The sequence below is a fragment of the Photinus pyralis genome, unplaced genomic scaffold (genome assembly GCF_008802855.1).
Source record: "Photinus pyralis isolate 1611_PpyrPB1 unplaced genomic scaffold, Ppyr1.3 Ppyr1.4_LG3b, whole genome shotgun sequence".
Classification (NCBI taxonomy): domain Eukaryota; kingdom Metazoa; phylum Arthropoda; class Insecta; order Coleoptera; family Lampyridae; genus Photinus; species Photinus pyralis.
In genome coordinates this window covers 3,856,094-3,877,954 of record NW_022170510.1, presented here as the reverse complement: position 1 = coordinate 3,877,954, position 21,861 = coordinate 3,856,094, and the positions used below count along the sequence as shown (strand labels likewise).

The window sequence follows — 21,861 nt, the reverse complement described above, 5'->3', positions numbered from 1 at the left end:
CCGACTTGAGTGTTTTTTGTGTAATTTTGAATTTTGGTTGTTTTTTTTTTGTGTACCGTATTTGGGATTAGCAGTTTTGGACTTGTACCGAATGTAAGTAAAATTAAGTTTTAATTTTAGTTTTTTTTTTCTTTGTAATAATTGTTTGTGTCTCTTGTAATATTTTCATTGTGTGTGGGACAATTAAATTTGAATTTTGTAATTTTCACAATAATTGCTGTGTATGCCATTCGAACGATTTCATTTCCTTTAATTTACTGTTTTCTTTGGATACTGGCCCAAGGTCCATTTTATTTAATCAAAATTCTTAAGATCGAATTTAAGGTATTTGGTCTAACCCACTATCTGAGAAAAGAGTCGAATTCCTCCTCTGTGCTGGGGAGAAGTTTGTTCCGGGGAAGATAAAGGTTTGAGCTAGCTAGGTTTGTTTAGGTGTTATGTGTACGGTCTTTTTGGCCTACGGACCGGTGCACACAGCATTTTTAATTGGCGCCCAACGTGGGGCTACATAGTATTTTTGTAATTGGCGCCCAACGTGGGGCCACAGCAGTATATAAAGTAAAAAAGCAAAATTTTATAGTTATAACTAAAGGAGCAACTGCAAGTCAAAAAGTCTGTAAGTAAAATCGCTTTCAAACTAGGTTTTCATTTTCGTCTATTTTTGATGTTAATATACTTTATTAAATTTAATATAGAAAAAATAAATTAGATTAAAGCAAATTTGGTACCTTCAGTTTATTTACTCTAAATAACTGCTTCTAACTTTCCTTGCGTAAATAACGTGAAGTTATTCGGCAGCTATTTGTGTAAATTCAATGATCCATGACTCTGAGCACCTTTCAAAACAATATCTGAAAACAAGGTTGTTAGGAAAAGATAATAGATTGGCCCTTTAACGAAATTCTAAAAATGAAAGTTCCTCAAGTTACAAGTTTCTCGTAGAAAAACAAAATTACAATTATTGAGAAAATTATAGGTTTCTACAGGTGTTGATGAAATCATGAGCAGTTTTCTTATTTGTTATGAGTTATTGAGTTTATAAAGTGCAATCAGTTGGAATTGATTTCGAAGGAGAAAAAAGGTGTTGGTAATATAACGAATTTGTTCCGTCTTCATTATGGAAAAGAGTTTCGAACCATCTTGTTTGTCGCTTAAGTAAGTGAACAGCTACAAAATGCCACGGAACTCTACAAACTTCTAGATACTTATGATGAACATAGCGAAAATTTAGGAAATAGGTAGGTCTATTGTTAGAATCATTGGATGTTAACGAGTGGTACATATCTAGTTAGTGCCCATAAATTGCACAAGTATAGGTACCGAATTCGGTGTGCATTGTAAAATTTCTAGCATACCTCCAGCCGAAATACATTTTCATAATTTAATTCGTATTTGATGGATATTAATGCTCTCTCACAGAAATCCTCTTGAAAAGAGAAGTGCATTCCATTTTTGTTATAATATCGCAAATCTAATTGGACCGTACTGAATCCACTCGTTCATAAAATCGATTCCAAAACTCAATTAGGTTTTCGTATAATCTGCTTATCCCTATACTCTAATCCAAACCCTTTGTTGCAAGTACAAGAGGAAGTGTTGGTAAATTTTTTTACGATTGTCGTCATCAGGTTTGATATTTTCATTGGGACGTTTTTTGACGATCCTTATCCGGATTAGTCCCCAGAGCTGTTTTAGCTTTGCGCATGACACTTTAGGTAAATTGGTTCTTATAAAACATGTTTCCCTTTAGCCCTTTTTACAGAGATCGTGCCGCATTAACCGCAGCCTTATAACAAATCCAATTTGTAATGTAAAGTCCCTTTAATTTATAAGCTCCTCACTTTTTCACGAAATTTCATTTACCCAACCATTAATAAAATGCAGTTTGCGTTTAAAAGAAGTTGAAGGTTACAATTTATATTTTAATTTTGTCTTGTAGTGGATCACGCTGTAAAAGTACAATAAAGGACTTATCTTGTAATTAAATCTACCGGCTATGTCTTGAAGAGATTAAAAATTTCAAATAAACGAGATTAAGGTGAAAAATACTGAAATGTTTTGTCCTTTTGATGTTTATTGTTCTGTAGATTGTCTTTTGTATTAAAAGTGTACTTTAGAGACCATTACGTTGATGAATAAATATTATTACTTACGTTTCACTTTATATTTTCTTATCTCTTACAAATAATTATTTGCAGTTTGCCATGACATACCCGCTGTTGTTCATCTATCACGAAATGATTCCTTTTTGGGGATCCACTTGATCCAAAACTAAGCAAAAAACGTATGGCAACTATTAATGAAATAGGAAACTTAAACCGTTGAGATCTTTTTGTGCTAAGTGAAGGGGAAATTTTAATCGCCCAATAGAAGCAACTTACTGCTTCCAGGCATGTTTGTTAATAAATATTTGATGTTACCTCAATACGCAACATAACGAATAACTTCTGCTATTAATTTTGGCAAAGAAAAACGAATTTTTTGCCGTTCGAGGATATTGGATATGTAAATCGAAAGAAAACTGAAAGTTAACCTTCTTAATTTTTAATCTAAAACTTTTCAAGCTCCTATTGGAAATGTTATTTCCTCCGTTTTGCATTGATTGAGCTCTTATCGTTGTGCTTCTGACGTGGCCCAGATTTGAATTCATCTCAAAACCTCCTTCGCAAATATGAAAAAGTGCATCACCTTCATATTTTGACGTGCTTTATGTCTACGCTTATATATTGCATTTAAAATGCGACGCATTCCCCGTCGTATATTCCACATTCATGCAGGAGTTCGTCTATTGCATAGAAAGTGTTTAGTTTCTTAATTTACTCGAAGACGTGCATCGGCAAACAGAAATGAGGTACAAACGATAAAACCAAATTGAAGTAAATGACTTTCCAATCAATCCAGGAGAGTACATCTGTTAGTAACCGGTAACCATTTCTTACAACTATTGTCACATTTCTAAACAGAAAATCCACAGCCCAATCGATACGCCAGTAAAAAATAAGTAAAATCATGATTAAGATACTGTGGTATTCAAGCCCATTTCTTTCGAGTTCTGCAATACGAAAACTACTCAAAAACGGTACAGAACAATAACCCCCAAGCAAATTCCCCCAGACTAAAACTCTCTCCATTACCTAACCCTCGGCAGACAATAACCCCCCGACAAAAACCCCCGGGGACCATAACCCCCCTATGACATTTTCTACCACTTCTATGTGGATCCTTTGCAAAAGGAAACTCATAACAAAAATTCTTACAGATTTCAAAGGGAGTGTGACACTCAGCAGCGTTGGACCCTAGGTTATTCGAAGGTTCTTTCCTTAAAATAACGCAAATAGGAGAACTGGTGACACTTGTCTCTCAAGTAAAATGATTTATTTATATAAACTTTAAATTCCAATCACAAAAGCGCTACCGATTAATGGTCGTTTGCACCGACAAATTTAAGTGGAGCTTAGCTTAAGCGTAGCTTAAAATCCATGGCAACGATTATTGAGACAATGGTTGCCATGGATTTTACGCTACGCTTAAGCTAAGCTCCACGTCCCTAAAATGACAACCGCACACCCTTGCGCCTGAACCAGGATCTGTATCACGCCTGTGCATGATTTGTTAAAAGTAAGTTATAAAAGTCTACATAAGAAGTCTTAATTGCTTCATTTCTTTAGGGAACCTCAAGGATTGGCATTTTCCGTCATCTTGTTGGGTATACAATCCGGTGCCCAACATATAATTCCCATCCTGGCTATGTATAAAATAAGCGAAAAAAATAACAAATTCCATCAAAATTATTATATTTTGCTAGGTTATGTCATGACCCGTTTTACGTTCTTATTTATATCTACCGCCTCTTCTGCGAAGATTAATGCCGAAATTTCAAGACGTATAATGATAGTGAGGTCATGTTTACCTTTTTATCGGCTACGAATTTTATTTAATTTTTTACTTTTTATTTTATTGCGATTTTAACCATTTTTCCATAATTGCTTTCATTTCTCTACATTCTTGCATACTATCTTACACTATTAGTTATATTTGTAGATGCATATTTTTACCGTTTCCATATCCGTTAGCCTATATGATTTTATTTCTCATTGTGACTTTACAAGTATGTCTTTTAGATGCACCCTTGCACCACTGCTATTTAAAGGTAAAATGGCGTTGCACAGTACCAGGCACAGTACGGATGTATAATACTTACTTAGAATTTGCTTTGTGGAGTGCTAAATCGTTTTCGATATATCCCCTGTAAGTGGAACATCGATTTGGTGAAATTGTATAAGGAATATCTTACGCAGAAAAAAATACATCTTACTGAATCCTCAAATTGAAACTGGGGGTTGATCCGCTCTACCATTAAATTACATTTAAAATTTGACTTCGGTATTGATTATATTACAAGAAACCCTGCCAAGTTGCGAGAAAGTGCTTCATGGCCTAAATAATTTAATTGTCAAACCATCGTAAAACATCATCTCCTGGGTGCACGTTGGGGAAGTTAGAGAATCTAATGTGAAATACTTTCGATATATTTACACGTTTTTGCAAGGAAATAATTTCTTTGTATATAATTAAGGTAATAGAATATTTAGAAGTTTCCAAACCCATTTCCTTTATAGTTTCCAGTTAAAATAATTCTGTTTCACAACCCTTACATTAACAATCGGTTAATTGTATCTTATTTAACGCCAGGAAATACTCTGATATGCACACGGCATCGCCCTAGACACAAACGGTCTCCAAACATGGAAATTGAATAGTCGGTCTGCTTTTATCAAGCAGCGCCACTAAACTCAAAAATCAAGCAAAGGTATATTATGTTAACTTCACCAACCCTTAACAGATGATGAGTAATTATCAGACACAAATGACGAGTAAACGTTCACGTATAGTTACACTACGTACCAAGCTACAAACAAACGATATGTAATGTAATTCAAGAAGAATTTTCAATACCTCCTAGTATAAATGAAGTCCTCGAAAAAGTCAATTAGTAGTTGTAAGGAGAGCTTGAAGCTTCTGTAATTAACCACATTCGCGCTTCTATGATTACACAAATGTTATGTAATTTCACTGTCGTTAAGGTATTGTATTATAATTAACGTAACTTAATCTTGAAAGAATACACGAACATAAATGTGGGGAGCATGCGAAACTGCGAAACCAGTTTTACAAGAAATGTCCGCATTATGCTGTAAAGGACGCAATTTTGAGCAGAAAGCGCAAATTTGGAAAATTTCTACTCACTCGAGGTGCTCAATGATTGACCTAGTATTAAAAGCATTCAAAAACGACTGATGTAAGCGATTAAAATTATGAGAGATTTGTAATAAATTCTTTGTGTATTTCAAAATTTTAAAATTATTACTCGTATGTACGTATACTGAACAATTATCCAAGTATCTGTATTAATACTCAAAAATAATGGTCTACTATAGAATTTTCAGCTTAGCTGCCCTACATTTAAAAATCTTTGAAATTTACAGGACATTTTGTTATTGGTATTACAGTTAATGGAAAATATACTGTATGAGTGTATGAGTTAATTTGGTTGATAAATCTAATACCAATACAAAAATTCCAGTAACCTTTATCTGTAGATATGCTTTTTTTCTATAATTTCTATAAATATCTTTCTATCTTGTCTTTTATGGAGGACCTATAAGCTCAATTGTAATCTATTTTGTACTTCTGATCTTTTTTTAAGGGGTTTTTGCTTACTTACTTTTCATTTTAAAAACTAAATTGTAAAGTTACTTTTTAAAACTGCAGAAGCAAATCATTAACACCGATTTGAGAAGTTTTCAAGAGTTTCGATTACGGTCTCGAATCTCCCAGACAAGTTATGGTACAACACAACACAATTAATTTTTCCAGAAATGTATAGCACTATGTAACGTCTTTTTTAAATTCTGATTCAAAACATTTAAATTTCTTTCATTTATAAATACCATTTATTCCATCTATACATTTCCTCTGTAAATCCGTATAGCTTAGATGTATTAAGTTGAGTGTTATAAGTTTCATTTACCTTAGTCCTTTCTTTTGCTACTAGAGGTCATCCGATTGTACTTTTCTGTTTTTTCCTGTCTCTTGATTTTCTTGTCTTATCGTGCGCATTGGGCCTTTAGAGAAGAGTTCTTCGACTTTGTATCGCGTCTTTTTAAAAGGGTTTTATTGGTCGTGTGATACTTTCTCTAAGGTTTCCATGTGTATTGTATTAGCATTTTTGCGGATATATTTACAAATGCCCAGGTCGTTTACGGTATGTAGGTACCAACATTGCTTAATGACCTTGACTTTGAATAATGATTTTAGACTTTTATCTTCTAAGTCGTTCTCTTTTCCCCCTGATACTTCGTTGTTATCTATGAATTTTATTACCTACACCGACGCTTTATAATTACGCATTTTTACGTGAAACCGCCATTTTGAGCTTCGAATAGAAGAACATCACGTGATAGATTGTTACATTGACCTATATCAAATTAATTTACACTTAAAGACTTTAATTACTGTTCCTGATTGGTAACTGCAAGTATTCCCTATCGATTACCTTTTCGAGACTGCGACTCGCGACTGATATAAGTTACGAAATCCACTCCAATAACCGATATCTACTATTTTTATTTACGTTACTTGTGTAATTTTCTCGTGTTACGTTTCAAATTGATTAGGTTGTTGTATAGAAATTATTTTAATTTAAATTTTTACACTATATAAAATACAAGCAGGTATCGATGTGAGTAAATGTGGAAGCCACAGAGACACCTACCTACCTTTTGTATGAATAAAAATTTTAACTTTATTATTGCCCTCAATCTCAATCACGACGAATCTCCTTGATACGTTTTGGTGTTACGCATTTTCACTATCTAAATATTTTCTTTTTCATCCACGCCATCAAGGGTTAATTTAACCAATTCATAGCATTGTTTCAGCTAACTCCATGATCAAAGCAACCAACAATCAATCAAGAAAAAATTAAGAAAATTCCTTATCTGAAGCGCCTAGTAAACACATTTTATTTGTTACTCAGTTGTAAACGTTGATTAACAAGACAAAACGCAAACGGGTAAACGTCATGTTTAAACGCTACTGACTTGTAAAACTGACAGCAGACCTGTAAAAATTTTACAAGTTAGTAATCTAGTAATTTCATTGGCCAGAATTAATGCGAAGTCTCTGTTACATGGATAACATGATATTTTAGACATTTCTTCAAGATCAATTTAAGAACTAATTATTTACGTTTACAAATGAGTAACAAATAAAATATTGTACAGTATACGCCAGGTAATAGTTTTTACTGGCTCTAGGAGATGACAGGCTCGCCTAACGGCTCGCCAGTCAACTTCTCCTATCGCCAGTAAAAACTCACTTACCTGGCTAATAATGTAAAATACTATTTCCCGTGAGAAAACTTGAAAATGTATATTTTTCTTTTTCAAAAGGCTTTTGCTAGCTTGCAAAATCTGTCGAGATTTAAGTTATGTTGACACATTAAAGTTGCTTTAAGCATCTAAAATAAAAAAATAATTGGCAAAAAGACGTCTTCGGTTAATTCAATCATTCCTTTTGTTTTGCGCCATTAAAAGTTTTGTTCGTCTTTTCGTATCTCTCATGACTTTGTAGAGAGCAAATCTTGAACTGCCCCCTACCATCGCTCGTACACAGCAAACTGCACTAATTGTTTTGAAATCTCCATGGAAACAATTAGTTAATTTTATTTTAGCATGCGTGATTATTAGGTGTGAAAATTTAACATTAATTTATGAATAATTTAATTCGGAAATGTTACATATTGCTGTGTTTATTTCGTCTGGCAGGAAATTTTCGGACATCTTAATTAAGATGGACAAGGGCGGCCTCCTTCTTGTGTAATTAGCATTTGTAATTAAATTTTATTAATTTGTCGTTGGTCTATGTCACGTCATGGGGATTATTGTGTCATACGAGAAAGCGGTCAAGTTTGCTTTTGTTTAACATTTTTATTTTATTTAACGTAGAATTTCCGGGAATTTTATTTGATTTTTATCTGTTATCAAATGTAAATGCTTAATTGAATTGACAGATGGATGTGATTTATCGCCTTTTCTGTGTAAGTGAGACAGATGAAATTTTATTTTTCCTAGAATTTAAGTTTGGACTCTATTTTTCGGTATATCGGTATATTCGGTTGAGGGAATAGCTAGGGGGATAGTTTTTGTTGTCAACTGTGTATGATTGGTTGTTGTAATTTTTATTTTCGGTAGAAGGGTTTCGCCTTAAATAGGATGTTAAAAGAAAAAGCGAGGCCTTTTGCCAGAGTCTACGCAGTATCAGGTTTCGTTGAAATTTTTAAATCGGCTTTTTGCTATGTGAAGAATTTAGTTCGCATCTTGAGAGTTCCATCGATTATTGTTTGTTTTGAAGCCACAGCCAGCAGTGAAAGTTTCGTCTAATGTGAGTTTGAAGTTTGAAGAAGTTTTCTGTGTGAAGACGGAAGAATTCGCGGCTAATTAATGTTCTACCTTTTGAGGTTTTGAAGTTTGGGCAATCAACAGTTCAACGTGACTCAGTTTGAAGTTTGAGTTTTTTATTGGAACGTCTTTATCTGCCCGGTCGTTAGTGTAAAGTGTGTTCATTGAAAATTGTAATTGTTTTTGTGTACTGTGTGCGGATACCTTTTATTTGGATATTACAATTCCCGTACAAGTAATGTAAGTAGTTAAGACATAATTTTAGTCTATTTGTAATTTTAGTCTATTTGTAATAATTGTTTGTGTTATTCTACCATTTTCCTTTTGTGTGTTAAGATTAAATCGCACTTTTGTCATTTTCACATTAATTTACCACGACGTCTTCTCTAATTTACCTGTTGTTTTTATTGGATGCTTGCCCAAGGTCCATTTGAATTATTCAAAATTTTGAAGTTCAGTTTGGAGATTAAGGTATTTGGTCTGACCCACTATCTGTTAAGATAGATATGAAGTTAACAGGTTAACTGAGAGAATTTATACGTAGGTAATACGTCATACAAGTGTGCCCACCTGACTTGGAGGCATTCAAGAGATGTACTTTTCAATGGGCCTCCAAGACATGTAAATGTAAACGGCCACTTTCATGATTAATTATGAAAATAACTATTGTTACAATACCCGTGTTAGAAAGTTATTCCTAATCGATCGCACTGTAAAATGCGGTGGAGCAGTTTGACAGGCACAAGAGTAAACTTATAAAACATTCAGGAATGTACAGGTACACAGTTGCCTTAACTTTCCTTTAAGAAAGATTTGGATTTCAACAATACTACGAGAAATGTAAAGATCTTCTGCGAATACATAAATACAAGTACTTATAACGTAAAGAATAGCTTTAAACTATGATCATTGAATAAAAACACTATTTTTATTCAATGCTATGATATAGCTCACAACGTTCATTTCAAAGTATTTAGTGAATGTTTCATAACTCAGTACAGGCAACGAAGTCCATTCTGGAACTTACAAGTACGTACAAATAAACGTTGCAAGGGGAACTAAGTTATAACTTAACGGCACAAATTAAGCTTAGTATAATTTGTCGATCCCGATCTAAATTGGGAATTTCACTTCTAAATGCATCACTTACTTCTGAGACAAATATTAGTTAACGTCAATTTTTAAAGTTTCATCGTTCTAATGGAATTGAGTCTGAAACAAAAGTTTAATGAAGGTAAAGTTTTAATTAAATTCTGCTCTGGGGATTGATATAAACCTTAAAAATTATTCGGGTGGTTAATTGAAACGCTACACTACTTAATTACAAATTTAATCATGTAATGGATGACGTTTTTAGAATAATATTGAATAATGATAATGGAATTAAGCAAACTGAGATATTTTGAAAGGTTCTTAAGAGCCTCTGACAGTCTTTTCCTTCATTTTTAACCTAAAAAGAGATAAAAACTGGATGGAAGGCACTGACGCTCTTTTAATACTTTGACGCTTTATATGAATTTCAAATTTTGTATTCAAAGTTTCTAAAAAAAGTTTTCGTCAGATTTATAAACGTTTAGGGCGTTTATCTCCGTCGGTACAGATATATATCGGCAATAACGTTTTATATTTAAGTTTAACTTTTTAATCGAATCTTTCAACTTTTGAACGTCGAAGTGACACGTAATAAATGAGTGAAAAATTCTGTTCTAAATAAAAGTTTACTGATTCAAACTTAGTAAATATTTAAGCGCCCTAAAAGCGGTGGGTTATTTCAACTGGAAATTGCACTTTCCTCTTGAGGGTAAGAAGTGAGTAACTAACTTGAACCAACAAAATGTTTTAGGATCTGAAATACAATTTAGAGATTCTGACGAAGTTTTGATTGAGAGACTTTTTCAATCTCATTTGACACTGTACGAATGGATTTATTTACGAATGCATTGCTAAGAACTGTGAAGGAGAATTTGTCACCTCGCATACTTTTACTAGAAATAAATGAAATTGCGAAAATTATACCTACCTAGGACACTCTGTTCTATAAAGCATTGTGCTATGTCCAATTTATGAAACTCGAACGCACAATGGAAAAGGGGTGTGATTTTGGTTATGCAGTCTAGCAGTATTGAAACCTTTCCGACATGCTCCTAGTAGCATCTTGTAGGGGGAAAACTTAAAGTGACCATAATAATGTTATTTATTTCGAAATATATTTTTAAATAACTTCAGTAAAAAATAAAAACCATTTTGCAAAATTTCGATTTTTTCCGCATATAACCGAAAGTAGTCCTTACGCATTTTTTTCTTCCACGACTCCATCGCATATGTAAATTCGCAAAACAGCAGGTAAGTTTCTTTCTGCCTTACAGATTTTGGTGACAAAACGTAGCCTTCCTACTTTTAATGGAATGTTCATCTTTTCCCTAACACGAATCGGGGATTTTTTAGCCGTCACACCACAGCACTATTTCTGAAAAAAATTACACCACGGTATTAATTAGGGAGCAGCAAGGAAAAACTCACTACTTAATGTTGCTTAATTTTTCCACATATTAACTAACCATTTCTTTGCTAAAATTGATTGTTTAGAGGCATATTACTGTGATCAGGGTGGATAATATGGTGTTTTTAACAATAGAAAGTGGTGTGTGTATTGTTTAATGATGCAAGAACTGTAAAGGGATAGTTACATTTACAGAGGTTCAAGACACCACTTGCATAAAGTAAAATTGGATCTCTACGACACTGTCAGAAATCCCAATACAATTAATTTTTAAATTTACCAACGGCTGCCTCAGTAATAGAAATGTTTTTATACCCTTTACATTGCGGAAGTTTGGCCTCTTATTTCCTAACTCCTCAATGCTAAATAAAATACAACGAAAGGAATGGGGTAACATTGAAATTAAATGCACATAAAATCCTAATTATTGAAACAAAATACCCTTTGCTTAGATGTGATTCTTGCCGTTGAATAAAATACAACGCATGCCATTTTTATACAAATGTTACTGATAGGTCGATTTTTTCAAGAATATAAAAGTTACTTTTATACAAATCCTTTTAAAAGATGCAAATAGAACGCTGCAATGGTTCGTGGTGGATGCTAAGCAGAAATGTGGATACGTATTGCAAAGTACATAAATGCTTAGTGAACACTGATATATCTCGACTATTAATAGAGTGCCTACCTTTTGCTATTAGTCAAAAATGTATATACAGTTACTGAAAAAAAGTACCCGTCAAATGTGTGGTTAGAAAAATGGTGAGCCATTAAAAAGAAATGGGCGACACGTGATACATTTAATGTGGTTTGACGTTGATCGAATCGATATTCCTTTAGGTATTTTATTATTAAACGTAAAGAAAAGCTGTTATGTCAAATTCGTTCGGTTCTTTTGCTGTTTCTTAAGTGTACTATTTTTTGTTGTTGACCCAAAAAGGTTTTCAAATGAATAAATCTTTCACAATCCGAAAGTAAAAACACTTCCTTTCCTACATCAATTACGCGAAATGAAAGGAAAATGAGTACTAGTGTTTCCTTCTGAATTGCGTGGTTATAATGACAAAACAACCTAAAAACATCCGCCGCGTTATCACCGGATATAACAGGACGAAATGTGGATATGGATGCACGAAAGGTTTCGGAGATAAGAAGCGCCCGTTCAAAATACTTATCTCGCTATTATTCGTATGTAATATACCACTCCCTGCCGTTGCCTGGAACATTTCTGTAACGTTTCTGTTTGAAGGTATACCCGCATAAAAAACTGACTTTTTGTTTTCAGGTCTCTTGGATGCGCAAACGGGATTTACATATTCTTACATCAAGCATACATACGTATACAGGGGATGCAAGATTTAGCGTCAGGCATCCCGAACACAGCGACGACTGGGATCTACGTATAGAATATGTACAGAAACGAGATGCAGGCGTCTACGAATGTCAAGTAAATACGGAACCTAAAATTAATATGGCTGTCATGCTCAACGTTGAGGGTATGTATATTTTAATGCGTTTTTTACACCTTCGCTTGCACTTTCCTTGCCTGCTGTAAAGTATATTAAAGCATAAGTTTTTCTTAGTAATTCTAGTTATTCCACTCACCACTAATACGCTTTTTTCTAAACAAAACTAGACCAATTTCTCAAAATATCATTTTCAATCCGCCATTTTGAAAGAAAAAAACGATATTTCGCAATCATATCGCTTAAGGACGGAAAGTGTGTCAACGCATAAGGCGTAGTAGTGTTATTGCCACATTAATTTATGCGCAATAGTGTGCTCATCCATAATGGCTTTAGACGTAGCAATAGGGACGAGCATAAACATATTAGTGTTTTTGTACTATTCCTTTGTTCCAGACGCGACTTCCTTTGCAGCCTCGCACCCCGAGCCCAACCCGGAAGGTACCTTCATCCCTTTCACGCATCTTTCTCGTTTGATTTATTATGTTTTCACTTTACATTATTCTCGCAAGTTCATTATTCTAGTGTAGACTTGCATGTGATTTATTAGAAGGTAAAATTAGTAAAGCTACCACTAAGTGAACACTCTCACTATTCAGTGCTTTTATATTCTTATTTATTGCATGACTGGGATATTTTCCGTATTTGCGAATATTGAATGGCACACTGCAATTTTACTTCCCCTATATCATTTGAATTTGCATTTTTATTACACGTTGAATCGTAAAGTATCGATTCCGCTACGTGAAATTTGATTATGAAAATTTTGTTTTGTGATTTCACGGGAAGTTTTCAAAAGTCGTATCTTCTTTCTTTCATAACCGCATGGACGCATCAATCAATTAAAAAGGATGCAAATTTTTAACGGACAACTGAATCATAAACGTACCGCTTGCATATTTTAATTAACTTTACGGAGTTCTAACCACGCAAAGCGAGGATCGGATTGAAAGCCGTTCATGAATAAAAATGTTTGCAATGTTTTTTTCATGACTAGGGTATCTGCTAACGTTACTTGAAAACACAATTCTTGTAATAATTTTATCCACTAAAAAATTATTTAGACATGTAGGTACATAATTTCAATTTAAAATCGTCAAATTGTGTAAAAATAAGTAATTCTAAACCAATGAACTGTATAGTAATAAAGGATAGATGTTTAATTCAGATGTAGTTTTGGGCACTACGCTTTTGTGTACAGCGAAAGGCAGATGCTACGAACCGAATATACTAAGGCTAACACTAAACACTAAAAACCTGTCCAAACGAATTCGAAAATTTCTTTGAAAATTTCTTATAGGTGGTTATTATATTATTGTGGTTCGGTGGTGGTTTAACCCACTTTCTAATTTCCGCTGGAAAGAATACAGATATTTGCCATAACGGCCGAATACACTCACCTTATAAGACTTCTTAAGGAAACGGATTACCTCGTACAAATAGGAAAACTTGTTTCTACTGCATTTCAATCCCGCACATGCTACTTGATATCTACCAAATCTTAAACGAGAAAATCCATATCTCAATAAGCGGCGACGAATTATCTCAATCATATCCTAGATTCCCATTTTCCCATTCAACAACCCATTATGTCAATTTCATTTGCTTTCATCCGAACCGTTACTCATGCGCATGACACCATAAACCCCACACAAAAAACAAGGTATGAAGGATCGCGTACGATTTTCAGGTGGGTAATAATACGACCTTATTTGTAAATGTAAAATTCTTAATCAATGAAACACAATAACCAAAGCCCCTTGTTTGGATTCTAATTTTGTGCATAAATACAATACAAAGTCTGTTTCGTGCTATTAATTTTCACAGGTCGATTCCTTTAGGCATATCAAATTTACACTGGACAAAATTCCTTAAGGAAATTCCTAAAACTAACCGACCACTACTTTATATTGCTGTGTACAGAGGAGAGATTCTACTCTGCTCTCAGTTAATCTGTTAACTTCTAACAGATAGTGGGTCAGACCAAATACCTTAAACTCCAAACTGATCTGCAAAATTTTGAATAATTAAAATGGACCTTGGACAAGCCTCCAATAAAAACACAGATAAATTAGAAATGAAGTCGTTAGAATGAAACACACGGAAAAATAATGTGAGAATTAAAAACGTGCGATTTAATCGTAACCCACAAGGAAAATGGTACACACACAAACAAATATTACAAAAAAAAAACTAAAATTAAGACTTAATTACTTACATTACATATCCGGGAATTGTAATCCAAATAAAAAGGTATCCGTGCACAAAGACAATTTTCAATTATAAACACAAATTACTACACTTTACACTGACGACCGGGTAATCTCAGCATCTTCACTTCGGGTAGACATGGACGTTCCAATAAAAAACTGCCGGACGAAATAAACACAGCAATATAAATAAAAAAATTAAAATGACTTACGGATATTTACTTGGGTAACATTCTCTTCTTGTAAAATGTCGCTTCTGTTAGAAATACGGAAATAAATGACTTCCATGGTACAGTTGACTCTGTGAACCGCGCCGGTAACGTTATCTTCTAGATGAGCAAGCTATGGGGGAACAATGAGAGAAGACAAAGCCCTAAAAATTACGGGTTAAGGATAATTCTGAGTTATGTTTACACATACCACACACTAACTACTTGCAAGTATAAATCCGCTAAGTTTATTCAATGGAGCAGCCACAACACATAAGAAGTAGAGAGAAACGCTCCAAAGAAATATGATGATATCCACTACCTTTTCAGGTAGCTATAACTAAGACAATAATGGTAACAGTAATGGCGTATCATGAAAAATTTACCCACTGTGAATACAGAGGCTTCATAAACGGAACGAGTACAGGTGGTACGCAAGACGAAATTAAAGATAGATAAAGATAGAGTTATGTGCAGCAAGAGACACACGGATGGCCTCTAGCGGCAAAACAAAGAGCTATTGTGATAACAAACCTACCAGAGAACTAACCTACATCTAAACTAAAATTACAAAGGAAATGCATAGATGGTGTAAGAATATCACTAGAGTATAAATCGAATATTCGAATACTACATAAATGGAATATAAATTTGCAATTCTAAAGTGTTAAGAGGAAAAAAATCGCTAATTAAAAGACATCCATAACAAGATCGACATTGGCGTAGTTGTCGCACTATACAGACTTTTAGCCTATCCATTAAAATGCAGCACAGGCGAGGTATTCACACGACATTAATCTTATACCAAAATCTTGCATTATCTTGCAATATTTTCCGCTCCCAAATCTTAATTTGATGAGGCTGCAGCTGCAGCTGTTTAGTCCTCTCTATAAAATAAAGGCAATAAAATAAAAATAAAATAATATAAGACGCAATGCGCTCTACAGTAGAGAAATCTGGTACTCGTTTCAGTTTGTTGAAGTGGGCTATTGCATGGAATGACTAACCTTCGTTGGAAACGACAGAATAATTACCTAATAATAATATTTCATATTACATGTTTTCTACCGAATGCAGGGACTTTCTTTCCTTTTACTACCTATGTCTTGTTATAAATTAAAGTTCCTATAATCTGCACAGTAATTCCCCGAGTTGAGGCTATCTATTCAAATGAAGATCTAGCAGATATTTACTACTGTTGAGTATTAAAACCGCAACTAAAAAAATAAGCTGCTCTCATACACATTTTTTTTTACTAATGTCCATGTGAGTAATTAAATTAACATACCAGATTCAGTAAAACGTACAGAACCGTAAAACATCCGGATAACACTACATTGAATGCATTTGATAAACAGTTGCGCTTGTAACTGAAAGCTTTACATGTTGTTAGTGTTTATAATCCGCTTGCCAACTATTTCGCGGATTGTGATGTGTATATTTTATGGTAACGTATTTCATTTCCATTTTTGCATTATTCTAGATGCCCAGGCAACGATATCGGGGCCCTCGGAAGTATTTGTGAAGAAAGGCAGTACAATATCACTTACATGTAGCGTAAACGTTCATTCCACACCACCATCCTCCGTTTTATGGTATCACGGTCCAGCGGTGGTCGACTTCGACTCTCCACGCGGTGGAATTAGTTTAGAAACGGAAAAAACAGAAGCGGGAACGACAAGTAAATTGCTGATCACTAAAGCATTACTGTCTGATTCTGGAAACTATACGTGCGTACCGTCCAACGCAAGTCCTGCGTCAAGCATCGTGCACGTTCTTAATGGTGAGTTAATCATTTTTAGTGTTAATATACCCTTGCTGTTAGCATTGTTGAAATAATCTACCCAATATTGGGTTCAACACATTTACAAAACGGAAGCTTAATTTATTTGTAAGTCGTTTAAATGCAGATTTATTAACATAACAATGTGTAGCAGTCGTGCTCTAATAACTTATTTCTTAATTTGATTTATGTACTCGCAAAGAACTTAATCCTATAAATTCTTATTTCGGAACTCCCTCGCGTGCAAATGGCGTTATATTAGCATTCGATAACTTTCAAGCTTGTTCCAAGAATTAGCATCGACGGCCATAGAAAATTTGGAAACGGTCCAGTAAGGCCAAACACTTGTAAGAAGTTCTTCAATAAGGGCGGTATGTTTTTAAAATTAATACAAAGGCAATTTCTTTGTTTATTTAAAAATACAACATATGACCATAATGTTATCGATCACATATTGTTCAAATGTACACTTCTGCTAGGTTTGCAGCATCGAATTCGACGCACCCAATTCTCCGTAACTTTTTGCAAAAATTTAGGTGTCAAAGCACCTATAGTTCGATGTTTTTTTAAATTTTTTTGGAGATTTTGAGTGCGGCTAACAGGTACTTGACTTGAATTTAAGAGAAAATGTGGGAAAACTGAAGAACTTGAGGACAAATAAAAATCAGATATTGACAAAATTGGCAGAGTCTACAAGAAGGATTTGAGATAAACTTGAGGGGAATATGAGGTGCACGGGAAGAAGATCAAGTGGAGTAAGGTGTGAGTATATTTCAGTGAAACTTAAGAGACATTAATATAAATTGGGCATGGATTCAGAGAAACATGTAGGAAATTTGAGGGGTAGTTGAGGGGAAATTGAGATGATTTTTTTATAATGACTTAAATATTTTCTTAATGAAGACTTATCTGAAATGAATAACATTAAGATGGGGTCTATTCACCCTCAAGTCAAATTGAGAAAATTGTTGGTTGGACCTGAACATTCTGTCGTCATCAAATAGCAAACTAACACAGAATGGACGAAAAAGAAAGCTTGAGGTGTCAAAAAGGAATATATATAGCTGCTATTACCCCCACAATGTGTGGCTGTAGTAGAACTGATATTTTCCGTGATATTGTGCGCTTGCAGTTGGTTGACGGTCTCCCGGGAAATAATATCCATCGTACAAGCTTTCGTCCACAGGAAATGATTTCTGCATGTGGAGATATACTGAAGATGTCAAAGCTTCCCTTTGGAAAGTAGTTTAATGGTTGCTAACCTATTTTTAGATTATCTTCTTTTCAATGCGATGTAGCTTCATGGTTTTACAATTAACGCCGAGTGCTTAAAACTCAAGTAGGTTTTTGCTCATTCGAATCGGAATACCTTCCTTTTCGCTAAGACTTTAAGTAAAATTACCGCTTTACCTTTAACCAATTAAATTCAACTGTGCGCATAAAAGTTCTTTAAACAAAAGATACAAATATCGCGTAACGTCACTTGTATAAAGACAAAGTTTTTTTTAAATAAAATTTAGGCTAGCCCTGACACATTTCAAAGGTGATCACTTACATAGAATTTCTTGTTAGTCTCTACATGTATAAATAAGGCATGCTGAAACTTATACTAAATAATTACATAATGTAATCTTGGTTTTTCCAGGAGAGCACCCAGCCGCAATGCAAACGAGCACAGCTAGTCCAAAACGCCAAGTTCTAGTAATGGTAATCGTATCAGTACTGGTCTTAACTGAAATTAGATGATCTCATCTTTCCTAATGAAGTTCGTTTATTACTATACGACTTTAACGAAATAGTGCTAATAAACTCAAGTGGTGTAAATACTAGAATAAGGTGTGACAATGAAGTGATTTGTGTTTCTCGAAAACTGAAACGTATTTTTAATTCAGATGTGGTGCTATGTTCTATACTCACACCCCATTGAAAACGATATCACCAATGGTTGTGAAAGTGCTTAAAGCAAATTTTTCGGTGGTAAAACGTAAACTTTTGAATACGTCCATGTCGTGTACATACAAACGATGTCGATATAAATCAAACGGACTTAAAAAATCATAGATTATAATAGAACTGTTCACTGTAATAACTATTATTACATGTTCATATTTTATGTAGATCTCCTTCACTGTTAGATATTACAACATTATTGATTCTAGCTTATTTTGAAAATAAAGTTCAAATTATTTTAATAATTTCTGTAGATAAATAACCTTTTTGAAGACTATTAAAATTTGTTTGTACCTCAAATTGTTTTTCAAACCCACTCTAGAATCTCCTACTTTTTTTACCATCAGCTGTTCAGATAGGAAAAAAGTTTCACGTATGCGGGTAGTATACGGGAATCCATGCACCTATCATAACATCAAAATTTAAAGCGACTTATTTGGGCAACATAATTTAACTATTTCTGTACCATATTATTACCTCATGTCTAGCACAACGTAAAAGCCTCATCGACCTTTGAGAGAAGTCTAATAATAACGATGATAAGGTAAGTCAACAAAATTTGTTCTGGAGCGCCGTTGTTTTACTGAGAGCTAATAATATTCATTTTTGGAGTTTATATGTTTATTTACAGGTAATGGTATTATCATATATAATACCATAAGTAGTCGAAGTATTGTCGAATATTTTTGAGGTGCTGTCACGAATGCTAGTTACGCTGATAAAAAGCGTAACTAGCATGAGTGGAGCAGCAGCTCAAAAATAATCTACGAATACTTCGACTACGAATGGTATTCGGAGGACTATTCAATGAATCAAAAGAAAAATTAACCATAATTACCCACGCGAATGTATTTCCATGACAACAATAAACGTCAAAATAAATTACGGAAGTTGCTTTTCATTTTGCTATTGATTCTATTCGAACTTTTGTGCTCCAAGCTAACTCGTTATGAGTGATTAAATTAAAAGATGTGGTGATAAGTCGGTTGTCGAAATTGATTAACAAACTAAGAAGAATGTTCCGGTTAATACAACAAAATTTCGCGACATTTCACTGGTGAAAGCTTGACAAATGTCCTTGAATAATCGCATTGAATTGTCAATTATAATATCACAAGAGCATACAAAATAATCGATTATACTACCGAATAACGAGACGAATGATCCGAAACACCACGAGACCGAAGGTCGAGTGGTGTTTCAACGGATTATTCGTCGAGTTACGAGGTAGTATAAAAATTATTTTGTAATGCTCGAGTGGTATTCGACACGATTATATAATGAATAGAATTTTATTTTGACAGTTATTGTTATTGTCATCAAATATAGTGTATACTAGATTTATGACTTTAAATGACATAGCGAAAACACCAAATCGATTATATCACGTCGTCAAGGGTATAATCGCTTATTAATGCATTGGTATCTAAGGAAAGTGGAAGTTTTGATTGGCTCAATGTCGTATGAATGATATAATCGCTGAAATACCACACGTGAAATTATCGCTGAAATACCACACGTGAAATTATCACTATAATTCGTTCCCATTGGCTCAACAATTTGAAATCTCGACATTTCACTGGTCGAAATGTGACAAATGTTAGATGAATTGAATAGTCAATAAATATCCTTGTGTGTTATTATTTTGTCACAGTAGATATTTGATTACAGAAACATTTCCGAACGATTAGGTATATTTCTACTTCTGTCAGGTAATGGCCAAAACAAATAAAAAAATTATTATATTTAAACATTGCAATTGTGGTAAACGCCTGGGTTTGTGGGTGACCATTACAAATATAGGGAGATCAACTAAACCAATTAAGTAAGTGTGAGCCAATCAATTAGTTGAACCTCGATTAAAATTGCCAGTATCTTGTTGTGTAGACTATTGGCCTGGTGGAAATGGATTCCTTTCGGACCAAAAAACTAAAGAATATTGAAAAATTCAATGCTTCAAGAATAGAATGTTGCATTACGTACGGTACCACAGCATTTCTTAAAAACTAGTACAATTGCGTCATGTTACCTCAATTTTCAAAATCATTCAGTAATTTGTTACTTACACAATTGCCAATTGTTGACAATTAATTAATAAGGAAATTGCACCCGGGACGCTCACTTACGGTGGAGTAGGGGTGGAAGTTGAGTAAACTACATTATAATCGTAATGAATCAAAGGAAGGGGGAATGAGCGGGAGAGACATTTCCTTCATATGTGCCAGCATTATCGATGTATTGAAGATGAAGATGCTCCCTACCCATCTACGCCAACAACAATAAGCTTTTGCATTTGGATTTTGCAGGTTACCAACTTTTTCTATGTCTGCAACAAGCCACTGAGTAGACGGTGTATTATCTTCTTCAACATAAGTCATTTTGTTTACAAGGATGGTGAATTATATTGCATGTATAATAAATAGGTAAAATACTATAAGAAACGCGTGTGGTCTTTGTCTTTAAAGCACTTGCAAAGTTTAACTCGTTGCGCGTGCTTAAAGACTTGATTATGCCTTGTTTCTTAATATACTATTTTTTTCGAAATATTAATAAGTTAAGATAACAAGGATCAATGCGTTCGGTGGCGAGGTGAGCAAAGTTAAGTATTCCTTGTTTCACAAAATATCCATGCTGAAAGGTGATTGTACCTGGTATAATACACGAGACTGCCGATATTAAATTAACATCTCATATTTTCAGCATGTTAGTATAGTCGACATTCTCTGATATGCTTTTTTTCTATAATAATAATCTACATCGATTCATAGGTAACGAACCGTAATGCAGTAACACAATCACAAGTATAAAAATACCATCCCGCGAGATAGCAATTGCAAATTTAATTACTGAAATCGTTACTGAAATTAAACGGAGATAAAATGGCCAAAAGGGAAAAAATTCAAGTCGCTTTGGGATGTAGGGATTTTTTGAATATTCATTATAGTTATGTAATTCATTGTGCGAGGGTATTTATTCGTAGTTTTTTTTCTTTTTCATGCGCCTGATTCATTTTAGTTACAGACGAAAAGAAGCGGAATACAGCTTTGGGTTTAATAAATAAGGCATTTGGTTTCTATTCTAGATTTTCTCAAAGAAGCGCAATAGGTGGGTGTAAAGGTAAGGGGAACCCTCGTAACCTGTCCCCTTCAATTTCAAAATAAATACACCGTTTATTAAATTACGTTCTTGAATCTTGATTTTCTCTTACCTTATTGTAACGTAAATTTAATTATGTGGTTTTATTTATTTAATTAATTAACAATAAATGTGTAACAGTCTTA

The 21,861-nt window shown here is 34.0% G+C and overlaps 1 protein-coding gene across 2 annotated transcripts in view; it reads left to right on the top strand.

Annotated features, from left to right (window-relative positions):
* Positions 1-18,802, top strand: part of LOC116167357 (lachesin) — an 84,924-nt gene extending 66,122 nt beyond the window's left edge. The window contains exons 3-6 of one of the 2 annotated variants that reach the window (XM_031482705.1): positions 12,248-12,458; positions 12,825-12,869; positions 16,331-16,630; positions 18,276-18,802. In XM_031482705.1, coding sequence (XP_031338565.1) covers positions 12,248-12,458; positions 12,825-12,869; positions 16,331-16,630; positions 18,276-18,376 — 657 coding nt within the window. In that variant the 3' untranslated portion in view covers positions 18,377-18,802. The remainder of the gene's footprint in view (positions 1-12,247; positions 12,459-12,824; positions 12,870-16,330; positions 16,631-18,275) is intronic. The other variant, XM_031482706.1, reaches the window with a different exon arrangement.
* The last annotated feature ends 3,059 nt before the right edge of the window (positions 18,803-21,861 follow it).